We start from the raw sequence: 20,212 nt of genomic DNA on the forward strand, positions 1-20,212 counted from the left end.
TATACACACACACATATATAGTGGACTATTACTCAATCATTAAAAAAATCTTGCCATTTGTTACAATATGGATGGACCTAGAAGGTATTATACTTAGTGAAATAAGTCAGAGAGAGAAAGACAAATACTATACGGTTTCACTTACATGTGGAATCTAAAAAACAAAACAAATGAACAAATCAAAACAAAAACAGACTCAAAAGTACAGACAATAAATGGGTGGTTGCCAAAGGGGAGGGGATGGGGAATGGACAAAATAGGTGAAGGGGATTAAGCAGTATAAACTTCCAGCTATAAAATTAATAAGTTACAAGAATGTAATATACAGCATGGGGAATACAGTCAATAATATTGGAATAATTTTTTATGGTGACAGATGGTAACTAGACATATCAAGGAGATCATTTTGTAATTTATAAAAATATCAAATCACTATGTTGTGCATCTGAAAGTAATGGAATATCGTAAGTCAGTTATACTTAAATAGTTTTTAAAAAGACAGCTGGGTTCACTTCATCGCTACAACGCAGTTCAGATAGCAATAAGTTTCAAATTTTATTTTCCTTGATGATGCTCTGAACACTTAGGTCTCCCTTCAGGATTGTGTAGGTTGTAATTGTCTGTGTAGGTTGTAATGAGGCTACTCTCTCAGTTTCGAATCCACCTTTCTAGTCGCTGAGGCCAGGACTCTGCAAACGACATTTCCGCTCTCCACCTGGCTCCCTGGTAGGTTTCTCTAGTACCAGGAACCGCACCGGAAGGATGCTGGCAGCAGGAAGAGGAAGAGGACTTCTCGTTTCCCACCTTTCATGTCAGCGAGAACTTAGTTATGCTTCTTCATCCCAGCAGGGGCAGCAGATTTCAGGAGCAATGGTTGATGTCCAGCTGGAAGTTTCTAAAAATTTCCAGGACCCACGTCACTGTGCCCCTCAGAGGCAACAGCAGCAGCAGCCTGCCAAACTTCTCTCTTCAGGGTTTTGGATTCCACCTCAACAGGGCTCTCCACCAAGCTTTAAAACTTTAAATCCCAAACTCTTTGTTCCCCCAGGCCTCAGGGTGATAGCTGCTTCTGGTGCTTACAACCTCCCTGATAACTTCGTGTTCCTTTTTTTTTTTTTTTTGTCTTTTCAGCCCTCAGTACCCCATTTACAATTCTTTATATTAAATTTTCTTTGTTAATATTACTGGAATAGTTTCTGCTTCCCGACAACCACCCCAAATAAATCTCCTTATTCTGCTCCACCACTACTTGTGCCCTTCAACGTAAATTATAAATTAATGAATAAACACATACTTTTTTTCTGTTTTCCACTTGTTTGTAAGCTTCATGAGGGCAGGAGTCATGTGTTTTATCACAGAGTGCTAGTGGTACACAGTGGGTGACACCTAGAAGATACTCATTTAATACTTGTTCGATGAATCAATGAATGAATGGATAATTTCAGTTATTGGTGGCTTGATACCTAAATTCCATGAGAAATTTATCATCAGTGAATTCAATTTTGTACCTGATTAACTTCAAGTGACCTTGAGACATCCTACACAGTGGGCAGAATAATAGCTCCCCAAAGATGTCCACATCCAATTCCCTAGAACCTGCAAATATATTACTTCACATAGGAGAAAAAAAAAAAAAGACTTTGCAGACATGATTAGTTAAGGCTCTTGAGATGACATTATCCTTGATTATCCAGGTGGACCCAATGTAATTACCAGGGTCCTAAGTGAAAGGAGGGAGCAGGAGAGTCAGAGAAGATACAATGCAATAATAGAGGTCAGGGTGATATGCCCCTGAGTCAAGGAATGAGGGCAGTCTCCAGCAGGTGAAAGACAAGGAAGTAGATTCCCCCCTAGAGTCTCTGGAAAGAACACACTGCTGGCCTCTAGAATTGTTAAGATAATAAATTTGTGTTGTGTTGTTACAAACCACTAAGTTTGTGGTCATTTGTTACAGCAGCAATTAAAAAACAAATACACCTGGTGGAGAAGTCCAACAGGCTGCGGGTTATGCTGGCCTGGTGCTCAAAAGAGAGATAGGGACCAGAGATGGGGGCATCAGACTTTTCAGCACACATGCAATAGTTACAGCTGTGAGAGTAGCTGAGATCACAAAGGACAAAGCGAGTGTTTAGAGTAACAGGTGAAATGAACCAGTGGTTTGAGGCCTCAGTAAGAGGTGTTATGAGATGTTAATGGATAGTGCCTTTCCCCACACCTGCATTTTGTTCAGTTGTATTAGGAAGAGAGGAAGGCAGCAGGGGGAGGGAAGCAAAGCAGCTAGGTACACAAAAAATGAATTTTAGAACCTTGTCCACAACCAGACGACAGACAAATAACAATCATGCACACAGCATTTACTGTCACTCAACAGTGCCTGGAGATTCCACCCTATTTCCTCAGGATATTTGTTTCCCCTATTTTACACCTTCTCTCTTTTCAAATTCCCTACACCCCACCCTTCCCCTCTCTGACTTTCCAGTGATCATCCTGCCTCTTATTCACAAGAAAAATCAAAGCAAATCAGAAAAGAATGCCTGCCTTCATTTGTCTTCTGTATCTTCCACATCATCACTGTGTACCTGCATCTACCTTATAGGCTGTCACTATGGATAAAGCATCCTGCCTACTAAAGGTCAACCCCTCCATTTGTGCACTGGATCTCTTCCCCTTCTTACCTTGCCCTTGGAAACCTCCTCACCCTCTCCATCATCAATTTCTCTCTTTCCACCTACAAGTATATCTTAGTATGTGCCATCTTTAAAATGTCCTCCACTGACTACACAGCCTTATCCCATTATTGACCCAAGTTGCCTATAGTCTCCATTTCTTCTCCTTACATTCACCTCTCAGACCATTCCAGACAGTCTCTGAATCTCAATCCTGCCCTGAGATTGCTCTCGTCAAGGCTACGTAACCTCCATATTGCTGAATCTTAACACCTGTGGCTTCTGTGTTACCACATTCTCCTCCTGCCTCAGTGATTTGTCTTCCTCTTCTACTTGACCTCCGCATGAAGGGTTCTAGAGCTTTGTCTCTGGCCCCTTTATCTTTGTTAAGCTACATACTTTCCTGAGTCATCCAATCAGTCCCAAAACTTTAGAGTTTATTTATCATGACCATGACTCTGGTTTTTCCAAATGCCTACCTGATATCATGGGTGTCTAAAAAGTATCTCCAATTTAACATGACCAAACCGCAACTCTTGATCTCCCTCTTCCCAATCGGTTCTTCCCAATTTTCACATCTTATAAATGGCACCACCACCTGCACAATTTTTCAACTCAAATATCTAGAAGTTATCCTTGAGTGTTTCTAACAAACTCAACATCCAATCCATTGGCAAGTCCTGTAGACCCTACTTCCAAAATATTCCAAATCTAATTTCTTCAGTGTCCCCCACTAACTCCAATATCCAAGCCACTTTTTGGTGTGCACTTGTGGAATAGCTTCCTAATGGCTTGAATCAATTAGCTTTGCTGATACCTTTTAATGGGGTATCTGTCGGCTTGTATCTGTGGGGCCGGTTTTTTGTCATTCAGAGCTCAGCTTAAATAAACCTCACCTGGTAACCAAGACCTTCCTGCTGCACCAAATCTGAGGAAACTCTTGATCACTTCATCCTATTTTAACTCTTTACAAAGCAAAGGTCACCGATAATTTATTTGTCCTCCTTCCCGTTAATTTCTCTATTCCCCAGGATCTACAACACTTCCTGACAAAAGACAGGCACATAACATTTCTGGGGGGGGGTAGGTAAACAAAGTTTATTCCAGGAAGAACAACTCATTGAGATAAAACCGTTTTAAAATTTACATATATGTACCGCTCACTGTTTATAAGAACAGTTGACAGCTTTAGCTTTTTAAGCTTAGTTATCAAAGGAATAAAGCCAACTACAAAATAAGAATCAACAGAATACAGTAATACAATCATAAAGCAGTCAAATGTGCTTACACATGTTCAACTGCAACTTTTTTTAAATGAACGCAAAAGCACCTACTGTGTTCTAGGATTGTGCTAATCTATGAGTGCTGTACTCTTCCCATCTCAGCAGAGAAGTAGAAAATATAAAATTCCATAGAGGATTAACTGGATGCACACTACACCCCTTCCCCCACCCGCCTTTCTCTATTACCCCACCCCTCCCCTTGCAAAAAAAAAAAAGTGACGAGGGACTTGAAAAACAGGGTCAACGCTATGTTTTCGCCACGTTTCTCTTCATGGAGCTCGACGCAACAGAAACTAACCGTAGCAGCAGCGAAGTGGGTTGCAGGTAGAAGACCTCACCGCCCTCAAGGACGGACAGCAAGGGCTCGAGTGCTGACCGCGAGCACTGCATGCTGGGAACTGTAGTCTCCCGGGAAGGCCTGGCCCGCCGCGCCGGGCCCCCGCAGCATGCTGGGAGCTGTCGTCCACGGCCCCGAGGAAGGACCGCATTACTGAGACTCCGCCTCTGCGCTTCCTCACTGCATGCTGGGAACTATAGTCTTTCTGGGACCCTGGTCCTCCCGGGCGGAGAAGGCTGAGACTACGCCATCTTAGGTCCGAGCGCAGCAGAGGAGGCCAGAGCGCAGGCGGGCCCAGCCCCGGCGCCGGCCGGCCCCGCCCCCGGGCGCCTGGCGCCCGCCCCTCGCTCGGGCCACGCCTTCCCCCACGTGTCTGCCGCCGTGGGAGGTGCCTGAGCCGGAGCGGGCTGCCTGTGGTCCGGCCCCGTAGGCGCGGAGGGTCCAGTCGGCGGCGCCCGGAAGCGACCCGCTTCCCGATGCTCCCGCCCCGGCTGCCGCGGGCCGGGCAGTGCGCTTAGTGCCCGGCTCCGGCCCCCCGAAGCGCCCGCGGGGGTGGGAGCGGCCTCGGGCCCCACAGAGACCGAGCGGCTGGAGGGCGAGGCGGCGGCCGCCGGGAGGAGGATGGGGGCTAACCAGTTAGTGGTGCTAAACGTGTACGACATGGTGAGTACGGCCCCGGCGGCCCGAGCCCGGCCCAGGCCGGCATCCCTCCGCGGGTCGGCTCGGACCCGGCCCCGCGGGTTCCCTGCCTCGCGTCGCCGCCTCCCGCTTAGTTCTTCGGGGTGGGGGGAGGGGAGTTTTTTTTTTTTTTAATCCCCGTAAACGTCCGCGCGCGTGTTAGCGTCGCCCGGGCTGCCCCAGGACTTTGCAAGACTCGGTTCTCCTTGAACCTCTCGCTTGTCCCAACTTGGCCCGGACCCTGGGCTGGGCCCGACCGTCCGGCGGACGAGCAGTGTCCTTTCCGCCAAGCTTTCATCGTGGTTCGGACTTCCCACTCCACCTGGACTGCGGGGCTGCCCCGTTTCTCCCGCTCCGATTGCCTGCTCTCCCGTCTGTCTCTTCTTCTGTCGAGCCATACATCTCTCTTAATGGTGCCCAAGTCTTCAAAAACTCCCAAGCCCCTCTAAGTCCAGAAAGTCACCGCTTGTCGAAGCCAAAGATGAACAGGAGCCAACACACCCTTGCCTACAAGGCAACCTCATTAAAATGAATGAGGCTAAAATTTATCCAGAAAATAGCCCAGCTTAATTATTTAGGAATCATAGTGGTGCTCCGCTCCTTTCCTAGATTCTGGAGACCACCTTCAGAGTGATGCAACAGGTATCTGACGTGACCACTGGAGAGGACGGGACGAACTTGTTTATTATGTCATATAACTTTGGAGTACTGCAGGCACATAGAATCGAGTCCAAAGATTGGTTTGCCTTGTAATTGCAGTTGAGATAACCCAGTACAGAATTACTGTTGCAGTCAGATGCATGCTTAGGTTTGTTTGCTTTTGGTTGATTAGTTTTGGTTTTATAAGGGGTTACCTCTACCTGCAGTGTTTAAAATTTCTTGTAAAATGGATTGACAAGTGAAAAAGTCTCCATCATTGTTTTTGTTGGTTTAAAGATTCAGATGAGCAGAAGTACTAGAGGTCAGGAACCTTGGTTCTCATTCACTTATCTTACCTGTTTATTCCCTTGCATTGTTTTTAAGTTTTTTAATTTACAGAGTAACATCTTGAGTAGGAAGGAATTCCCATACCAATCTGGGAATTAGGTCGGAAAAGCATAGAGACTGCTGGGGACGTGAGTCTCAGCTGAGTTCACGTATAAACTTGGGAGGTGAAGGGAAGGTAGGTTACTATCCTGAGAAACGTGGAACACGATAGAAAAAGTTACGGAGAAGAATAATCAGAACTAGAGATTCTAGAAGAGTTTGGTACTTTGTGAGGTCTTTGGCCTGTGTTACTGGTTAAAAACTGATTGTCTAGATTTAAACTTTTTGTGGATAGCTGTGGATGCCTTTATGTTTCAAGAATTTTTATTGCCCTTTTAATGTTTCTGTGCTCCCATCCCCCTCAGTGATCTGAGTTTGGTTTCTTGTTTGTTCATGAAGACTGTTACAAACCATCCGTCTGCTATATTCTGCTCTTGAGAGCACAGTGTGCTTTTTCTTCTAGATTATAAACCCCTTTATCAGTTAGGATTATGCAATGACCAGAGGGCCACAGTTTCACAGCCTAAAAGAAATCTGTGAAAGTAGAGGAAGAGAGCATATTGCCTTTATAAATAAAACTGAAAATATATTTTTTGGCATATAATGGGCTTCTTTACACTTCAGGTATCCTATAACTCACAAAAATGATTGCTATGTGGTGTAGGAAAAGCTAGAGATGCTATTCAAACCAGTACGTTAAAGGGAGGAGTGTTCTGAAAGATGTTAAAAATATTAACTAGTTAACAAAGATCTTCACATCACTTTTGTCAAGTAGGTAGTTACAGAGGAAGCAAGTAGAGAAAAGGGTAGGTTAAACCTGTCCAGATAACTACGAATAGGATCTAGAATTTCTAGACCACAGTCTATTTCATTATCTTCTCTACTGAATAATTCCTATATTTATTTCTTACATATTGCTTTTTCCTATCAGCAGGACGAGAAGGAACATAGGAATCAATGGTAAATAGCTGAATTATTAGTCTTCTTACGAACTTGCACTTGTGGGTTCTCATGAGGGCTTTTGGTCTGTGTTTTATGTCACTAATTCAGCAACCTACAATTATTTAGTTATGACCCTGTAAAAGTCACAAAAATGAATGACTTATCGTTTCTTAAGGAATTTAGAATATCTTAGGGGAGGTGCAACAGTAATAACAGTTCAAAACAGAATGGCATGATTTTGATACAAGCAGGACAAGATGTGAAGGAGGAGACTGCTGAAAGATACAGGGGGCAGAACTTGGGGGATTGGTGGGGCTTCTGCAGGCAGAGAACAGTCAGCGTGAACGGGGTGCAGGAGTAGGAACCCACAGGTTAGATTTGGGAGATAACCAGCTGGTCCAGTATGACTCATGTAGGACGCATGTAGGGAGACAAAACTTTCAGTTCAGCGAGAACTTTTATTAGTTTGGGGCTGCAGTGAAGGCTGAGGGGGCATCTGTGAGGCGGGGTAGGGAGTGGGGAACCATTTGAAGTTTTCTTGGTAGGGAGCAGTGTGATCAGAGTTAGGTTTTAGAGTTAAGGCCAATGGGTTGAGCTACAAGTTTGTATTTATTATACTCATTTTCTCAAGTCAGTTTTGGTTTTTGAAGCATTTTTGCTTCATGTCAAGGGCAAATTCCTTTTATCTTTGGTAGTACTTGCTGTTCATCATAAATGCCTTTGATGAGAATTGCTGTCATCTGCCTTTGCAGTACATCAGCTAATCTATCTGGTCCAAACTTTGTAAGCATGAAGATCAACCTTTGGTTTGTGCTTATAATCACTGTGTATAGGGACCTCTTGCTGTGTGCCCTTGGGCCTCTTTCTGTTGCCTACTCTAGCTGTTTTTCTCCTGTTCACTAGATTGGGAGCCGCTGATCATTTTTTTACGTCCAAAACTCTGCCACATATATGAAAATAATCGTATCAGGGTCATCTGACTTCTCATGGAGGAGTAGTATCCCCTCAGAAGGTTACTTAATCTCACATAGTGCTGCTCAATTATTGCTTGCTGCCTTCTCAGTGATTATGTTCCTCTCTGTACTGTGGGGTAATCTACCGCCAATAAAACATGTCCTGGAGTTATTTTCAGTCTTGGGAATGAGGTTATTCACACATTGCTAATGTACTGGTACAGATAGTAAAGCATGTGATTCATGATTCAAATCAGTTTCAGTTGCTGGGACAGTCTCTGGTATAGTCACTTTAGTACAAAGTCTTCATTTGTCATAGATCCAGAATTTGTGTTTTTCAGATTATCTTGATGAATTATACTAATGAATTTTTATAAAATAAAAAATGTAATAATATGATAATGTTTGTAGATTCGTTCCATAAACAGGTTTCTTCTTATTTTTAAATAGGATCTGTACATCCTGAGAGTTGTGATAGAAAAGAAACACTTCCTAGGACTCTTCAAAAGAGAAAGTTTTTGTCTGGACTCCATTCTTTTGATCCTCCTGCCTCCGTTAGCCTTCTCCAAGAGAGCGTGAGCTCCTGCAGGCCTGACAGAGTCTGACTTCCTGTACATCTGTGGATCTAGTTAAAGAGTTCCAGGCTCATCTAAACATAGTTTTCACCTACATGATTCCATAATAACTTTAAATCAGAATGTCCAGGAACAGATTTTTTTTCCCTTTCCTCCTTTCCCCACCTCAGACCCTTCCCCCTTACTCTGGCCACTCCCAACCCGAGTACCTCTTGTGTTGTCATTTTGTCTTGGTAACTAGCACCTTCCTCTACTCAGTTTCCCAAGCCAGAACCCTGGGAGTAAAATGAAATTCCTCTTGATTACAAACCCTTCAATTTACCAGGCCTTGTCTCTTAGTTTGGTCAATTTTATCTGAAAGTAACAGAGAGCTTGACAGTCAGTGGCTTAAACTGAAAGGATACTTAATCCAGAGATAAACAGTCCCTGAACAGTTAGTTCAGCAGCTCAGCTGGGTCGTCATGGACCAAGACTTTTCCGTATTTCCACTCTGCTATCCTCAGCATGTTGGCTTCTGTTCTCACCTTGTCCCTTCATAGTTGTAAAGGGACTGTCATAGCTCCAGGCACAGTATCCTCATTCAGCAGGATCGAAAGACAAGTGTATGGGCCCTTGCTCCTCATGTACCTCTGTCATTTAAATAGAAGGGGAAGGCTTTGCCAGAGCCACCCTCCTTTCCTAAGAGATTGTCCAGAATTGACTCACATGTGACTACGATGAAGCTGAGAAGAGGGGTGTCTGGCTTTTCAGGCCTTCATGGTAAGTTGTGGGGAAGGCAGGCAGGGAGTCGGAATGGCAGTTAGCTGGGAACCTCTGATGTCTCTCACGTGTTTTACTTTCTGAATATTCTTTCAGTTGGTTCCCTTATCCCCATTTCCACTGTTGCTTCTCATGTTCAGGCCCTCATTATCTCTGTTTCTATAATATAATAGCCTTCTTGCTAGTTGCAGTCTTTAGTATTACTTCATTTTCGTCCATCTTCCCTTCTGTGACCAAAGTAATCTTTCTGAAACGTAAATGTTGTGCCATTTCTCTGCTTAAAATTCACCTCCAGGGTAAAATCTAATGCCCTTTATGATTTGGCCCCTGACTGTTAAAGCCCGTTTCCTATCAGTCTCCAACAAGCCCCCTCCTGCCCCCTATCCCCACACATACTCTTAGACTCACGCAGTGAAATTTTTAAGTTATCTGAACAGGCTTGCTGTACTGGTCCACACCTCAGTATCTTTTGTGCATGCTGATCCTTCCGTCTGGAATGTCCTGTTCCAGCGCTGACCGTCTCTAACCCCTGGCTCCTTCGGGCCGTGGCTTAGCCTTTATTCGTCAGACTTGGCTGAACTCTGTGCCCTCGTACTTTCTGCATGTCTCAGTCACTGCATGTATTATAATTCTGTGCATCCCACTAGACTGTAAGTTCCTTGATAGCATCATACTATCACCAGTGTTTAGAACAGGGCCCGACACTAGACGGTGTTCTGTAAGTAAATATTTACCAAATGAATAGGATTTTAACCACGCAGTTTTATTAGGAATGGTGCCAGTACTTCAATGGCATGAAAATGTCATCTTATCCTCCTTCTCCTGTGTCAAATACCTATTTCTGGGTTTTTTCCTTATACTTTTACTTAGTACATTGCTGAATTTTAGCTTTGTTGGAATAGGGTGACCAAATGAAGTGGGGGTGGATCATGGGAATGGGGTAGGAAAAATATCAAATATTCTTCTTTGACACGGGTTTTTTTTTTTTTTAAACACCATGGAACTAAAGAAATGCTCTTGGCCTGTTTATTTTTGAACTTATATCTTAATCACTCCTTGGAAGATGATCCGTCCAAAAACATTGTCAGTTCCTGAATTTTAGCAAGATTAACTAGTTAATAGGAACTAATCTTAATTTTTTGGTATCAAGTATATTTCTTGGGCCAGTGACTCTCCTACCACTCATGACCCATGAGTCTGGCAAAAAAAAAAAAAAAATCTGCCCTTCTATGTTATCCCTGATAGTATGTGCTCTTTTTTCTTTTCTATTCTTTTCTTTTCTTCCCTTTTTTCTGGTTTAGTATATGAGAGAAAAGAATCCAATCTCTGTATATATTTGTTTTCTATTCCCACAGTAACAAATGGCCAAAAACTTAGTGGTTTAAAACAATGCAGATTCATTCCCTCACGCTTCCCCAGGCCAGCGGCTCTGGGGGACTAAGCTGTTCCTCTGCTGTAGGCCTCACAGGGTTGAAAGTAAGGTGTCAGGCGGCCTAGGCTTTCGGGGCACATCTGCAGCCAAGCCCATTAGGTCATTACCAGAATTCAGTTGCTTGCAGTTGTAGGGCTGAGGTCTCATGCCTTGCTGTTTGTCAGCCAGGCCTCTGTCAGATGCTTAAAGCCTCTTGCATTCCTCATCTGCATCCTTCATCTTCAAACCAGCAATAGTGCATTGAGTCCTTCTCACACTTCGGCTATCTCTGGCCTTTCCTTCTGCCACATCTATTCTCCCTCCGTCCAGAGCAAGTTTTCTGCTTTTAAGGGCTCTTGTAATTAGATGAGACCCTCAAGGATATTCCAGGGTAATGTCTTAAGGCCTGTAACTTTAACTACCTCTGCAAAGTCCCTTTGCCGTGCACTGTAGCATATTCACAGGTTCCGGAGGCCAGATCTGGACATCTTAAGGACTCCTTCTGCTGACCACACTGTGAAAGGTATTTTTTAAACCCCAAAATGTAAAGTGTTCCCTTTTATCAGTCTTTTGACTTGGCATGGACTATATTTTAACCTAGTAACTTAAAATGGGAAGTTTGTACAGTTGTCCCTCATGGGGGATTGGTTCCAGGACCTGCCCTGATACCAAAATCTGGAGATGCCCAGGTCCCATAGTCAGCCCTCCACGTGCACGGGTGTGGAACCTGTGGATATGGAGAGCTGACTGTATATTTATGGGAAAAAATCTGCATATTAAGTGACCTCATGTTGTTCAAGGGTCAACTGTATTCAAAAAGTAAAGTATGGAAACCTTTTATGATTGGCAGATACTCAGATATTAAAGGTCCAAACAGGTTGGTGACTACAGAGCCTTCAAACTGCAAAGGTATGGTGTATTATCAGTCCAAAGATCACGTTTATGAGGATGGATAAAGTGAACAAAATAGAATTTAATGAAACTTGTAAATTAAATACTCTTAAATACCTATTTTAGTGCACAACTCTGATGGTCCCCAGCCACAAAACAGGAACTTAATAATTAACTAATTGACCCCACATTATTTGAAATGAAAGTCTCTCCTCACTGAATTGTGATGTCATCCTTGTATCACTAAATTCTTGCCTATACAGAGTTGATTCTAGTCTCATTACTACACTGTTTTAATTATTATAATTTCACAGTATATTTGGTACTTGGCTGGGCCAGTTTCCCTTTATTATCATTCCAAAGTGTTTGTGGCTATTACTCATTTTTTTTTTAGGAGTGCTTTGTAAGGCTCTGAAAAAATGTCTTACTTTTTCTGTCTTTTTAAAGTTTTAAATTGTGTTGGAACACACACCACTTTTAGCTGTGTAGCTCAGTGTGTATTCACTCTTGTGCAGCCAACCTCCAGAACTTTTTCATGTTGCCCAACTGAAACTATACCTATTAAACAACAACTTCCTGCTTCCCCTTCCCCGCAGTCCCTACTTACCACAGGTTTACTTTCTTCCTCCATGAATTTGACTAGATACCCCATGTAAGTAGAAGCACACAGCCTTTGTCTTTTTGTAGCTGACTTTTGCCTTTGCATAGTGTCCTCAAGGGTCATCCCTGCTGTAGCATGTGTCAGAATTTCCTTCCTTCTTAAGGCTAAATAACATTCCATTGTATGTATGTGTGTATGTGTGTATGTGTGTACACAGACACTACATTTTGTTTATCCATTTATCTGTTGATGGACATTGTTTGCATCTAGCTTTTGGCTATTGTGAATAATGCTGCTGTGAACATGGATGTACAAGTAGTCTGTTCAAGTCTCTGCCTTCGGTCCTTTTAGCTATATACCCAGTAGTCCACAAGTTTTATGGTTCTTTTTTTTTTTTAAGTTTTATGACATGAGATTTCATGTTATCCCTAGAAAGGCTTCCCCTAGCATAAAATTATAGAAACAATTTGCATGTTTGTTCCCAAGTGGAAAGCCGACACTATTTATTGAAATAAAATTTAAAGTCAATTTGTCAAAAAAAATTTGGAAATTTAAGTGTAATGACATTAAATTTGTGAACAATTTTGAGAGAGAATTGATAGATGTACAATATTGAGTCTTTTCCCGTAATAATAATAGCTAACATTTTTTAGTGTTTTCTGCATGCCAGCCATTGCAGTAAGCCGTTCCCTCATCTTATTATCCGTTTTTAAAATGATGAAACTGAGGTTTAGTTGAAGAACCTGCCTAGAATCACGCTGTAAGTGATAAAGCCCAGTCTTGAACCATGTGCTCTGACACTAGAATCTGTGCCCTTAACCACCGAAAAGCATTTCTCATCCCTGGAAAGTGCCGTTTCTCTTTTTATTTGTCCTAATCTAACACTTCTCCCTAAACTAACTTCCACTGTGCTCTTTGGAACTCATGGTTGGGCAGTGATTTTTTTAAAAATTCTCTACAACCTAAATCTTTTCTGTGAACATTTCTATGATAGTTAATTTCATGTGTCAACTTGGCTAGGTCCTGGCACCCAGTTTTCAGTTAAGCAACAGTCTAAATGTTACTATGAAGATATTTAAAGCAGATTATCCTCCATACTGTGGGTGGGCCTCATCCAATCAGTTGAAGGCCTTAAGAGAAAAGACTGAGGTAGTCCCCTAAAGAAGAAGGAGTCTTGCCTCCAGAAAAGTTGTGACATCACCTCTTCCCTGCATCTCCAGCCTGCCAGCCTGCCCTGCAGACTTGCCACTTGCCATCCCCCACAATCGAGTGAGCCAGTCCCTTAAAATGATCGCTCCCTTACTCCCCTCTCCCCTATCTAGTTAGATTTGGTAGTCTATCTTTATAATCATTCCCTCTGTCTTACTTGTCTGCCAACTGTAGGTAACTGAACTCTCCATCTACTCTACACCTCAGCAGCCGGATGCAGCTAGAGAAAAATATACAGCCATATGGACTGACCTCACTTTAAAATCATGACCACAAACCCCAAGAGGACCCTAAATGCCATCTGGCAGTGCTTCCTTATTTCTCTGGTCAGATGACTCTCCCACTCTTTAAGACAGCTACAGTATTTTATGCTCTCCCCATTCCTTAGTCTCAGCTGATGACTTCACTGCTTATTTCACTTCTTTTTTTTAAGCAATTGAAGAGAAGTTTTTCATCCTTCCACCACCAGCGTTCGCCTCCCTCCCATTACATGGAATGGGATGAGTTGCCTGTGCTTCTGTCTGAAGTCAAACCTCCCACTGTGTGCTGGAGCCCAGACTCTCCTATACAAGGACTTCCCTCTCAGAGTTGTTGCCACTCTCTTCTGTTCTGTCTCATCAATTTCCCCCCTGTACTGTCATTCCAATCAGCATGTGAGTATGCTGTAATATTTTCCAGTCCTTATCCGCTTAAACTGAGGAGCCTTAGTGGGATACTTCGATATTACCTCCATTTACCATCCACCATACTGTACCATGATGCTCTCAGCCTGGAAGTGTATGTCTTTTTAAATCAACTTCTTAAGAAATTTATTCTTAATAGGCTAACAAATAAGGAAGCAAGCAAGAATTGTAATATTTCAATCCCCATTCATTCTGACCTGTTGCTATTTTATCTGTGGTATCAAAACAATAATGCAGCAGCGTAGATTTCTAAATCCTTCACTCTGCAGTGAGCTTGAGGGCAGAGAGTGCCTTAATCTTCTTTTATTCCCAGAGCTCAGTACATAGTAATTACTTGAAAAAGGTTTGTTGGACTCACCTGAAGTTCCCCTAGACGTGTCATCCTGAAACAGTTTCTTTCTCCACTGTGTCCTCTTGTTCACTGCTGCTGCTTGCAGGATGGAGAAGCATGCCGCTGGACACCTGCGATGGCTTTGTGTTTCCACCATATGCCTGGCTGCTCACCTCCAGGGCCTGCTCCTCTCTGCTATCTTGACACATCTCCCTAGCCAGGCAAGTGGCAAGTGAGAGCCCCAGACCATCCACACTGGTTCAGAACAAGAGTACAGACATGAGAAGGAGTCAGGGCTGAGACAGGGACAGCGAGTTATCCACCTTCTCCTTGCAGGAGGACAATCTGTAGTAGGAGGGAGTGTAACGCAGTTCTTTGTCTTTGTGGTTTAGCCTGGCGTCGGGCTGCATGGATTTGTATCCTGCCTTCTCCTTTTTAGCTTTGTGACCTTCAAAAATTATTTAACTTCTCTGTGCTTCTGTTTCCTTCTAAAGGGGGAATAGTACTATACCTAGTTCATAGGGTTTTTGTAGGGATCATATGAGTCAGAGTAAGTAAAATGCATACGATGGCACCTGGCACATGATAAGCACTAGACAGTGTTAGCTATTGTTATTGCTAATGTTGTTATTTACAGGATTATAGAAGCTGAGTGAGCTTCCATTTGTCTGCTTTCAGCAGTTGCAACACTTAGTGATTCAATTTTTGAAATTTCTTCACTTTATCTAAAAGAATATTATACTACAGAACAAAGTGCTACCTCAATTGAAGAATTAAAAGCAGACTGTTGTACATTTGACACCATTTCCAATATCGCCATCATAGTATATGTATAAAATTGGGGTTAATTTTATAGCCTTTTTCCCCACCTTGGGTTCCAACTTAATGGAACTAATTTATAAGTCCTTAAGTATTTGTGGACACTAAAAGTAAACAACTTAGCCTGAGATTGGTTTGTATACAATAATGTAATTATAATTTTTAGCTCACTGTCCAATAAGTTAAAAGAACCACCAGATAAAGAATTTAACATGTTAATTGTCTCCAGCAGTTCTCAGTGTAACCTGTTGTGGATGTGTTCTAGTCTACTGAATAGTGTGAAAAGAGTTGTCTCGTTGAAGTCAGTCAAACTAGCTTCTAAAAGGACACTGCCAGATTTTCCCTCTCCTTCAGATTCGAGGGTTAGTTATCATCCTAGAAAAGGAGGTCTGTACATTGCTAAACTAGTAATGAGGCGGGCACATTATATGGCATTTAGGTAAAGAGTAAGTGATGGCTGTTCCTTTTTATTTGTGATGGTACATGATGGATCACCGTAATTTCACACTTCAGGAAAAGTCATGAATTAATAATAGTAATGATCTCCATCTTATTCTGAAGTTGCTCAGGATACTTCAAGATCATGTAAAGAAAATCGAGTCCACATGAGAATATCGATTAGGAAGTGGTCATGTGATTAAAAAAAAAAACCTGTAGGTGAAGGCTAAGAAACCTGGGCTCTATTTACAGCTTAGCCGCTTACTATGTGACCTTGGGTACAAATAACTTGTCTAAGTATTCCAAAAGTGATGTACATTATGTGGACTATTATCACTATGAAAGTTAGAGCAAGTGAAATATGTGTTAGAGCAGCATCCAGAAACTAAACCATGAGTTATTAATTTATTATATATACAGATATTTCTATTTTAACATTTGTCAAATTGTGATTGTTTGCATTCCTAATGAGTTCCTTATGGACAAGGACTTTGAGTTAATCATCCTCATGTTCCCAGTGTCTAGCAGAGTCCCTGACACATACATTTTATCGAATCAAAGTTGTCTAACTTGCTTTATTTATAGCTTTGCTGGTAAGTAAAAAATTTAAATGAGATTTAAACTGAGCTGCATCTTAAGGGATTCTTCCAGAACTGTTTCTCAGTTTTATCCTGGACCAACTAAAAACTACGTTTTATGTAATACTCAGTATATACACATGTAGCTGAAACCAGATGTTCAGGAAACAGCTTGTTATTTGTGGGGTCCTCTGATAAGTTCTATTCCGTTATGTTTTGTCCATTTAAAATAATGCAATCCCTACATGATTTCACGGTTCTCTAATGGGTTGCAACCTGGAGTTTAAAAGACACCTGCCAGCCAAGAATGCAAGCTCCATGAGAACAGGAACTTCATCATGCTAACTTCTATGGTGCTAGTTCTTGGCACATAGTAGGTGTCCAATAAATATTTCTTGAATGAGTGAGAATGGAGGTGCTCTTTTCCATAGGTCACATCAAGTACAGGGCAGAAGGAAAAGCATTACATATTCCTTGCTGCATTTCAGCACATCAAGTATTTGAGTGATCTACTAAGTATAATAAAATACACCAAGCAACATAGAGGATACAGAATTCAGTAATTTGTCTCGCATGTCATGCAGTTTAGAACCCAATCCAGGGATAGTCAATAGTCAGGTACAAATAGGCCTCCTAAAAGGAATTTCAAGGTTTTACCACAATATTTCACACTACTGAATTAAGTGCCTGATATGAGTGATTTGCCAAGAACTTGGTTTTCTGGTATAGATGTGGTATCAGGACCAAGAATTGGCAGTACCCTGTCCCATCTACTTACCATCGCTAGTAGAGTCAAACTGTGGGTATATAAAAGAACTGTAGTCTTAAAAATATTCAAGGAACATTTGATTCACAGTTGATTTGATTTTTTTAAATCTCTTCTCCATTAAATAACTTTGAATTAACATAGTCATCCTGTGTCTAGCTTATGGGTCTTAGAAATTAGATACTTCAGTAAACACAATGGTTTTTTTGTTTGCTTTTTGGTTTTGTTTGTTTTTTTTTTTTCATTGAAGTATAGTTGATTTTACAGTGTTGTGTTAGTTTCTGGTGTATAACATAGTGATTCAGTCATACATATATATCATATTCTTTTTCATGTTTTTCATTATAGGTTTTTACAAGATATTGAATATAGTTCCCTGTGCTATGCCATAGGATCTTGTTGTTTAATAATTTGTTTTTGAAAATTAGTATACCTGGTCGATTAAGAGAAGGAAACTTTAGCTCTGTGCAAAATACATAGCACCACATTTTCCTTGGTTTTAGATTATCATGTAAGTGTGTAGTTATGCATATTCACACTCATGAGTTCAGAACAGTGCTTAGGAGCTTAAGACCCAGAGTACAGTCCTTAAGGAGGCCAGCCTTAGGCTAACCTTCAATTTTACCATCAAAACTGAATCTTCAGAATAAAATAGGGTGCAGGCTAAATAGTATATTGAAGCAAGTGTTAACTGGGAGGGACTGCCCCAGCAAATGAGGAAGTTTGGCTACCCTAGCTTTAGTACAAATGTTTAGTTGACTACATTGTCTCAAAAAGAAAAAAAAATTTCCAGAACATTTACAAGACTTGAAACACTATTAACTAAAAAATTACTGGTAAATCTTTTGTATCAGGAGAGAATGTACTTTGAAAGATTGAGGCTTAATACCTACTGTTAACAATTTATAAATACTATTGTAATGAAAATGTTTTTGTTACACAGAGATTTTTTTTTCCCCTAAGACCTAGAAAGTGAATGATGTGCTTATTTTATTTATTTACTTTTTGGTGTTTTTTTTTTTTTTAATTGAAGTATAGTCAGTTACAGTTTGTCAATTTCTGGTATACAGTATAACATCCCAGTCATACATATATATACATACATTTGTTTTCATATTCTTTTTCATTAAGGGTTATTACCAAATATTGAATATAGTCCTCTGCTATACAGAAGAAATTTTTTAATCTATTTTTATATATAGTAGTTAATATTTGCAAATCTTGAACTCCCAATTTTATCCTTTCCTACCCTCTTTCCCCCGGTAACCATAAGATTGTTTACTATGCACAATGTGCTTATTTTAGATAATATTTTCCGGTAGTGAAAAGATTGAACATTTTCTTAGAAATAATAGTAATAGAGTATAATCTATGTATTTCTTACAGTATAAAGTAAATTACCAGACATAGCCCTGGATATTCATGATTTCATCTAAAAAAGATCTCAGTTCATTCAGTGAGTTTTTATTGTCTCTCTGCTTTATGACTAGCCCAGTACTAAGGCATCATAGATAGCACTTAAAATATGATTTACTTTTAAACAGCATTTGCTGTAAAATTATCTTGGAATCAGTCCAGTGGTACCGAAAAGACCTCAAAGGTAGTTTAAGAGTATGAACATCAAGGGCAGTTTTATATGAGATGGCATTGTAGTAATTATCCCACAGTCTCCACAATTCACAGTTTATTCTGGATTTTTAACTCAATAATTGAAATGCCTTTTCTACTCACTGAACACCTTTTTTGGGAAATTAAGTAATACACTTGCTTTTAATCCTCATGAACACTGGTTCTAGTTTTTTAGGGAAAACAGTCATGCTTAGATCATTTAATACTGCCTTTTAAGGAAGTCAGGCCCAGACTCTAAGTGATTATATTAAGTGTTTTAAATTCCAGACTAGAGAGATAGCATTTCTCATTGTTGTTGCTTTCAAATAGGAAGCATAACATTTTATTAAATTATTACGGCAAATCACTGACTAAAATAAAGTTTAATGAAAGTTCTCTATTAGAAGAATTTAACATTTTAATATATGACTGTAATATAGCACAATCATTTCACTTCTGTAAGTAAGGCTTTAAAATTATAAATGGCAGTATTCAAACCAATTTTTTGCATTGAAGCAAGATTGAGTGCAAAAGTAACTAGTTTTTTTATATATGTTTATTGCCTTTCCACATATATCAAGATGATAATTTTTCTATGAATTGTTTCTTTTTTAAGGCTTTTTTAAAACTTTTTATGTTTTACTTATTATTATATTATTTAATTATTTTATTTTGGTGGGGGGAGGTAACTAGGTTTATTTATTTTAGAGGAGGTACTGGGGATTGAACCCAGGACCTCATGCATGCTAAGCAAGCACTCTTACCACTTGAGCTATACCCTCCCCCTGAATTGTTTCTTCTTACTTTTTCTTATATTAATACTTTAGAGTGCTCTAAAGAGCCAGCCTTCAATGACACTGGCTGGTATCAGACTAGGTAAAGCATGTGTCCAGGGTCCTTCCTTGGCCCTCTTCTTACTTGCCACCTCCCTGGACTTAGGAGGTACAAGGCTATAAGGTCCTAGCTCCAAAGTGAAATTGGTTTTCCAGTCCTCTGCTCATGTCCCTCATGAATAGATAAGCATCCTACAAAACCACTGCCTTACTTACAGAGACCTTTTACTCAGATCTATACTTCTCAAGAATATAAATTATTGCTTATAGGAGTCTTAACAGTAGACTCAAATTAACTCTACCATTGTTTGCTATTCAGGTTAATGAGCCACTGCTCTTGGAATTTGACATTAATTCCCAAAGATTCTTGGAAATTCTGAGAATTAACAGATAGTCATAAGTGATCTGCTTATTTACACACGTATACAACCCTTTACCAATATGTAGAACGAAGTATTAGGGAAGGGTCATACTATCAATGTATGTGTTTGCTACTTGTAACACTTAGTGTTCACTATAGGTGAAGCCCCCTTTTAGGTACTTTATATATATTAATTTATTTAATCCTCATAATAGTTCTCTGTGGTAGGTACTATTTATTATCCCTCTTTTGTAAAAGAGAGAGGATAAATACCTTTCTCTAAGTCACACAATTAGTAAATAGTGAAGCCAGAATTTGAACCAAGGCATTCTGGCTCCAGGATTGGAATTGGAATCAAATACTTTCTGAGACAGATTGGGTATCTTTGACAGTTTCCAGATACGTGTGAAGAAACCAAAGCAAAGAGCCCCCGTCTCCTGATACTCAGCCCAGCATCTTTGTAC

The 20,212-nt window shown here is 40.7% G+C and overlaps 1 protein-coding gene and 1 long non-coding RNA gene across 10 annotated transcripts in view; one reads left to right on the forward strand and one right to left on the reverse strand.

Annotated features, from left to right (window-relative positions):
* The window catches only part of LOC116285238 (uncharacterized), a 105,073-nt gene extending 100,504 nt beyond the window's left edge, over positions 1–4,569 (reverse strand). For all 6 annotated transcript variants that reach the window (XR_012063541.1, XR_012063544.1, XR_012063543.1 and 3 more), the window contains exon 1: positions 4,248–4,569. This is a non-coding gene — a long non-coding RNA (uncharacterized lncRNA). The remainder of the gene's footprint in view (positions 1–4,247) is intronic.
* DESI2 (desumoylating isopeptidase 2) overlaps positions 4,568–20,212 on the forward strand; it is a 34,143-nt gene continuing 18,498 nt past the window's right edge. For 2 of the 4 annotated variants that reach the window (XM_072948614.1, XM_072948617.1), the window contains exon 1: positions 4,568–4,949. In XM_072948614.1, coding sequence (XP_072804715.1) covers positions 4,908–4,949 — 42 coding nt within the window. In that variant the 5' untranslated portion in view covers positions 4,568–4,907. Of the gene's footprint in view, positions 4,950–5,750; positions 5,773–10,781; positions 11,154–20,212 lie in introns of those variants that run through there. The other 2 variants (XM_072948616.1, XM_072948615.1) reach the window with 2 other exon arrangements.

This window comes from Vicugna pacos, chromosome 23, assembly GCF_048564905.1.
Source record: "Vicugna pacos chromosome 23, VicPac4, whole genome shotgun sequence".
Classification (NCBI taxonomy): Eukaryota; Metazoa; Chordata; class Mammalia; order Artiodactyla; family Camelidae; genus Vicugna; species Vicugna pacos.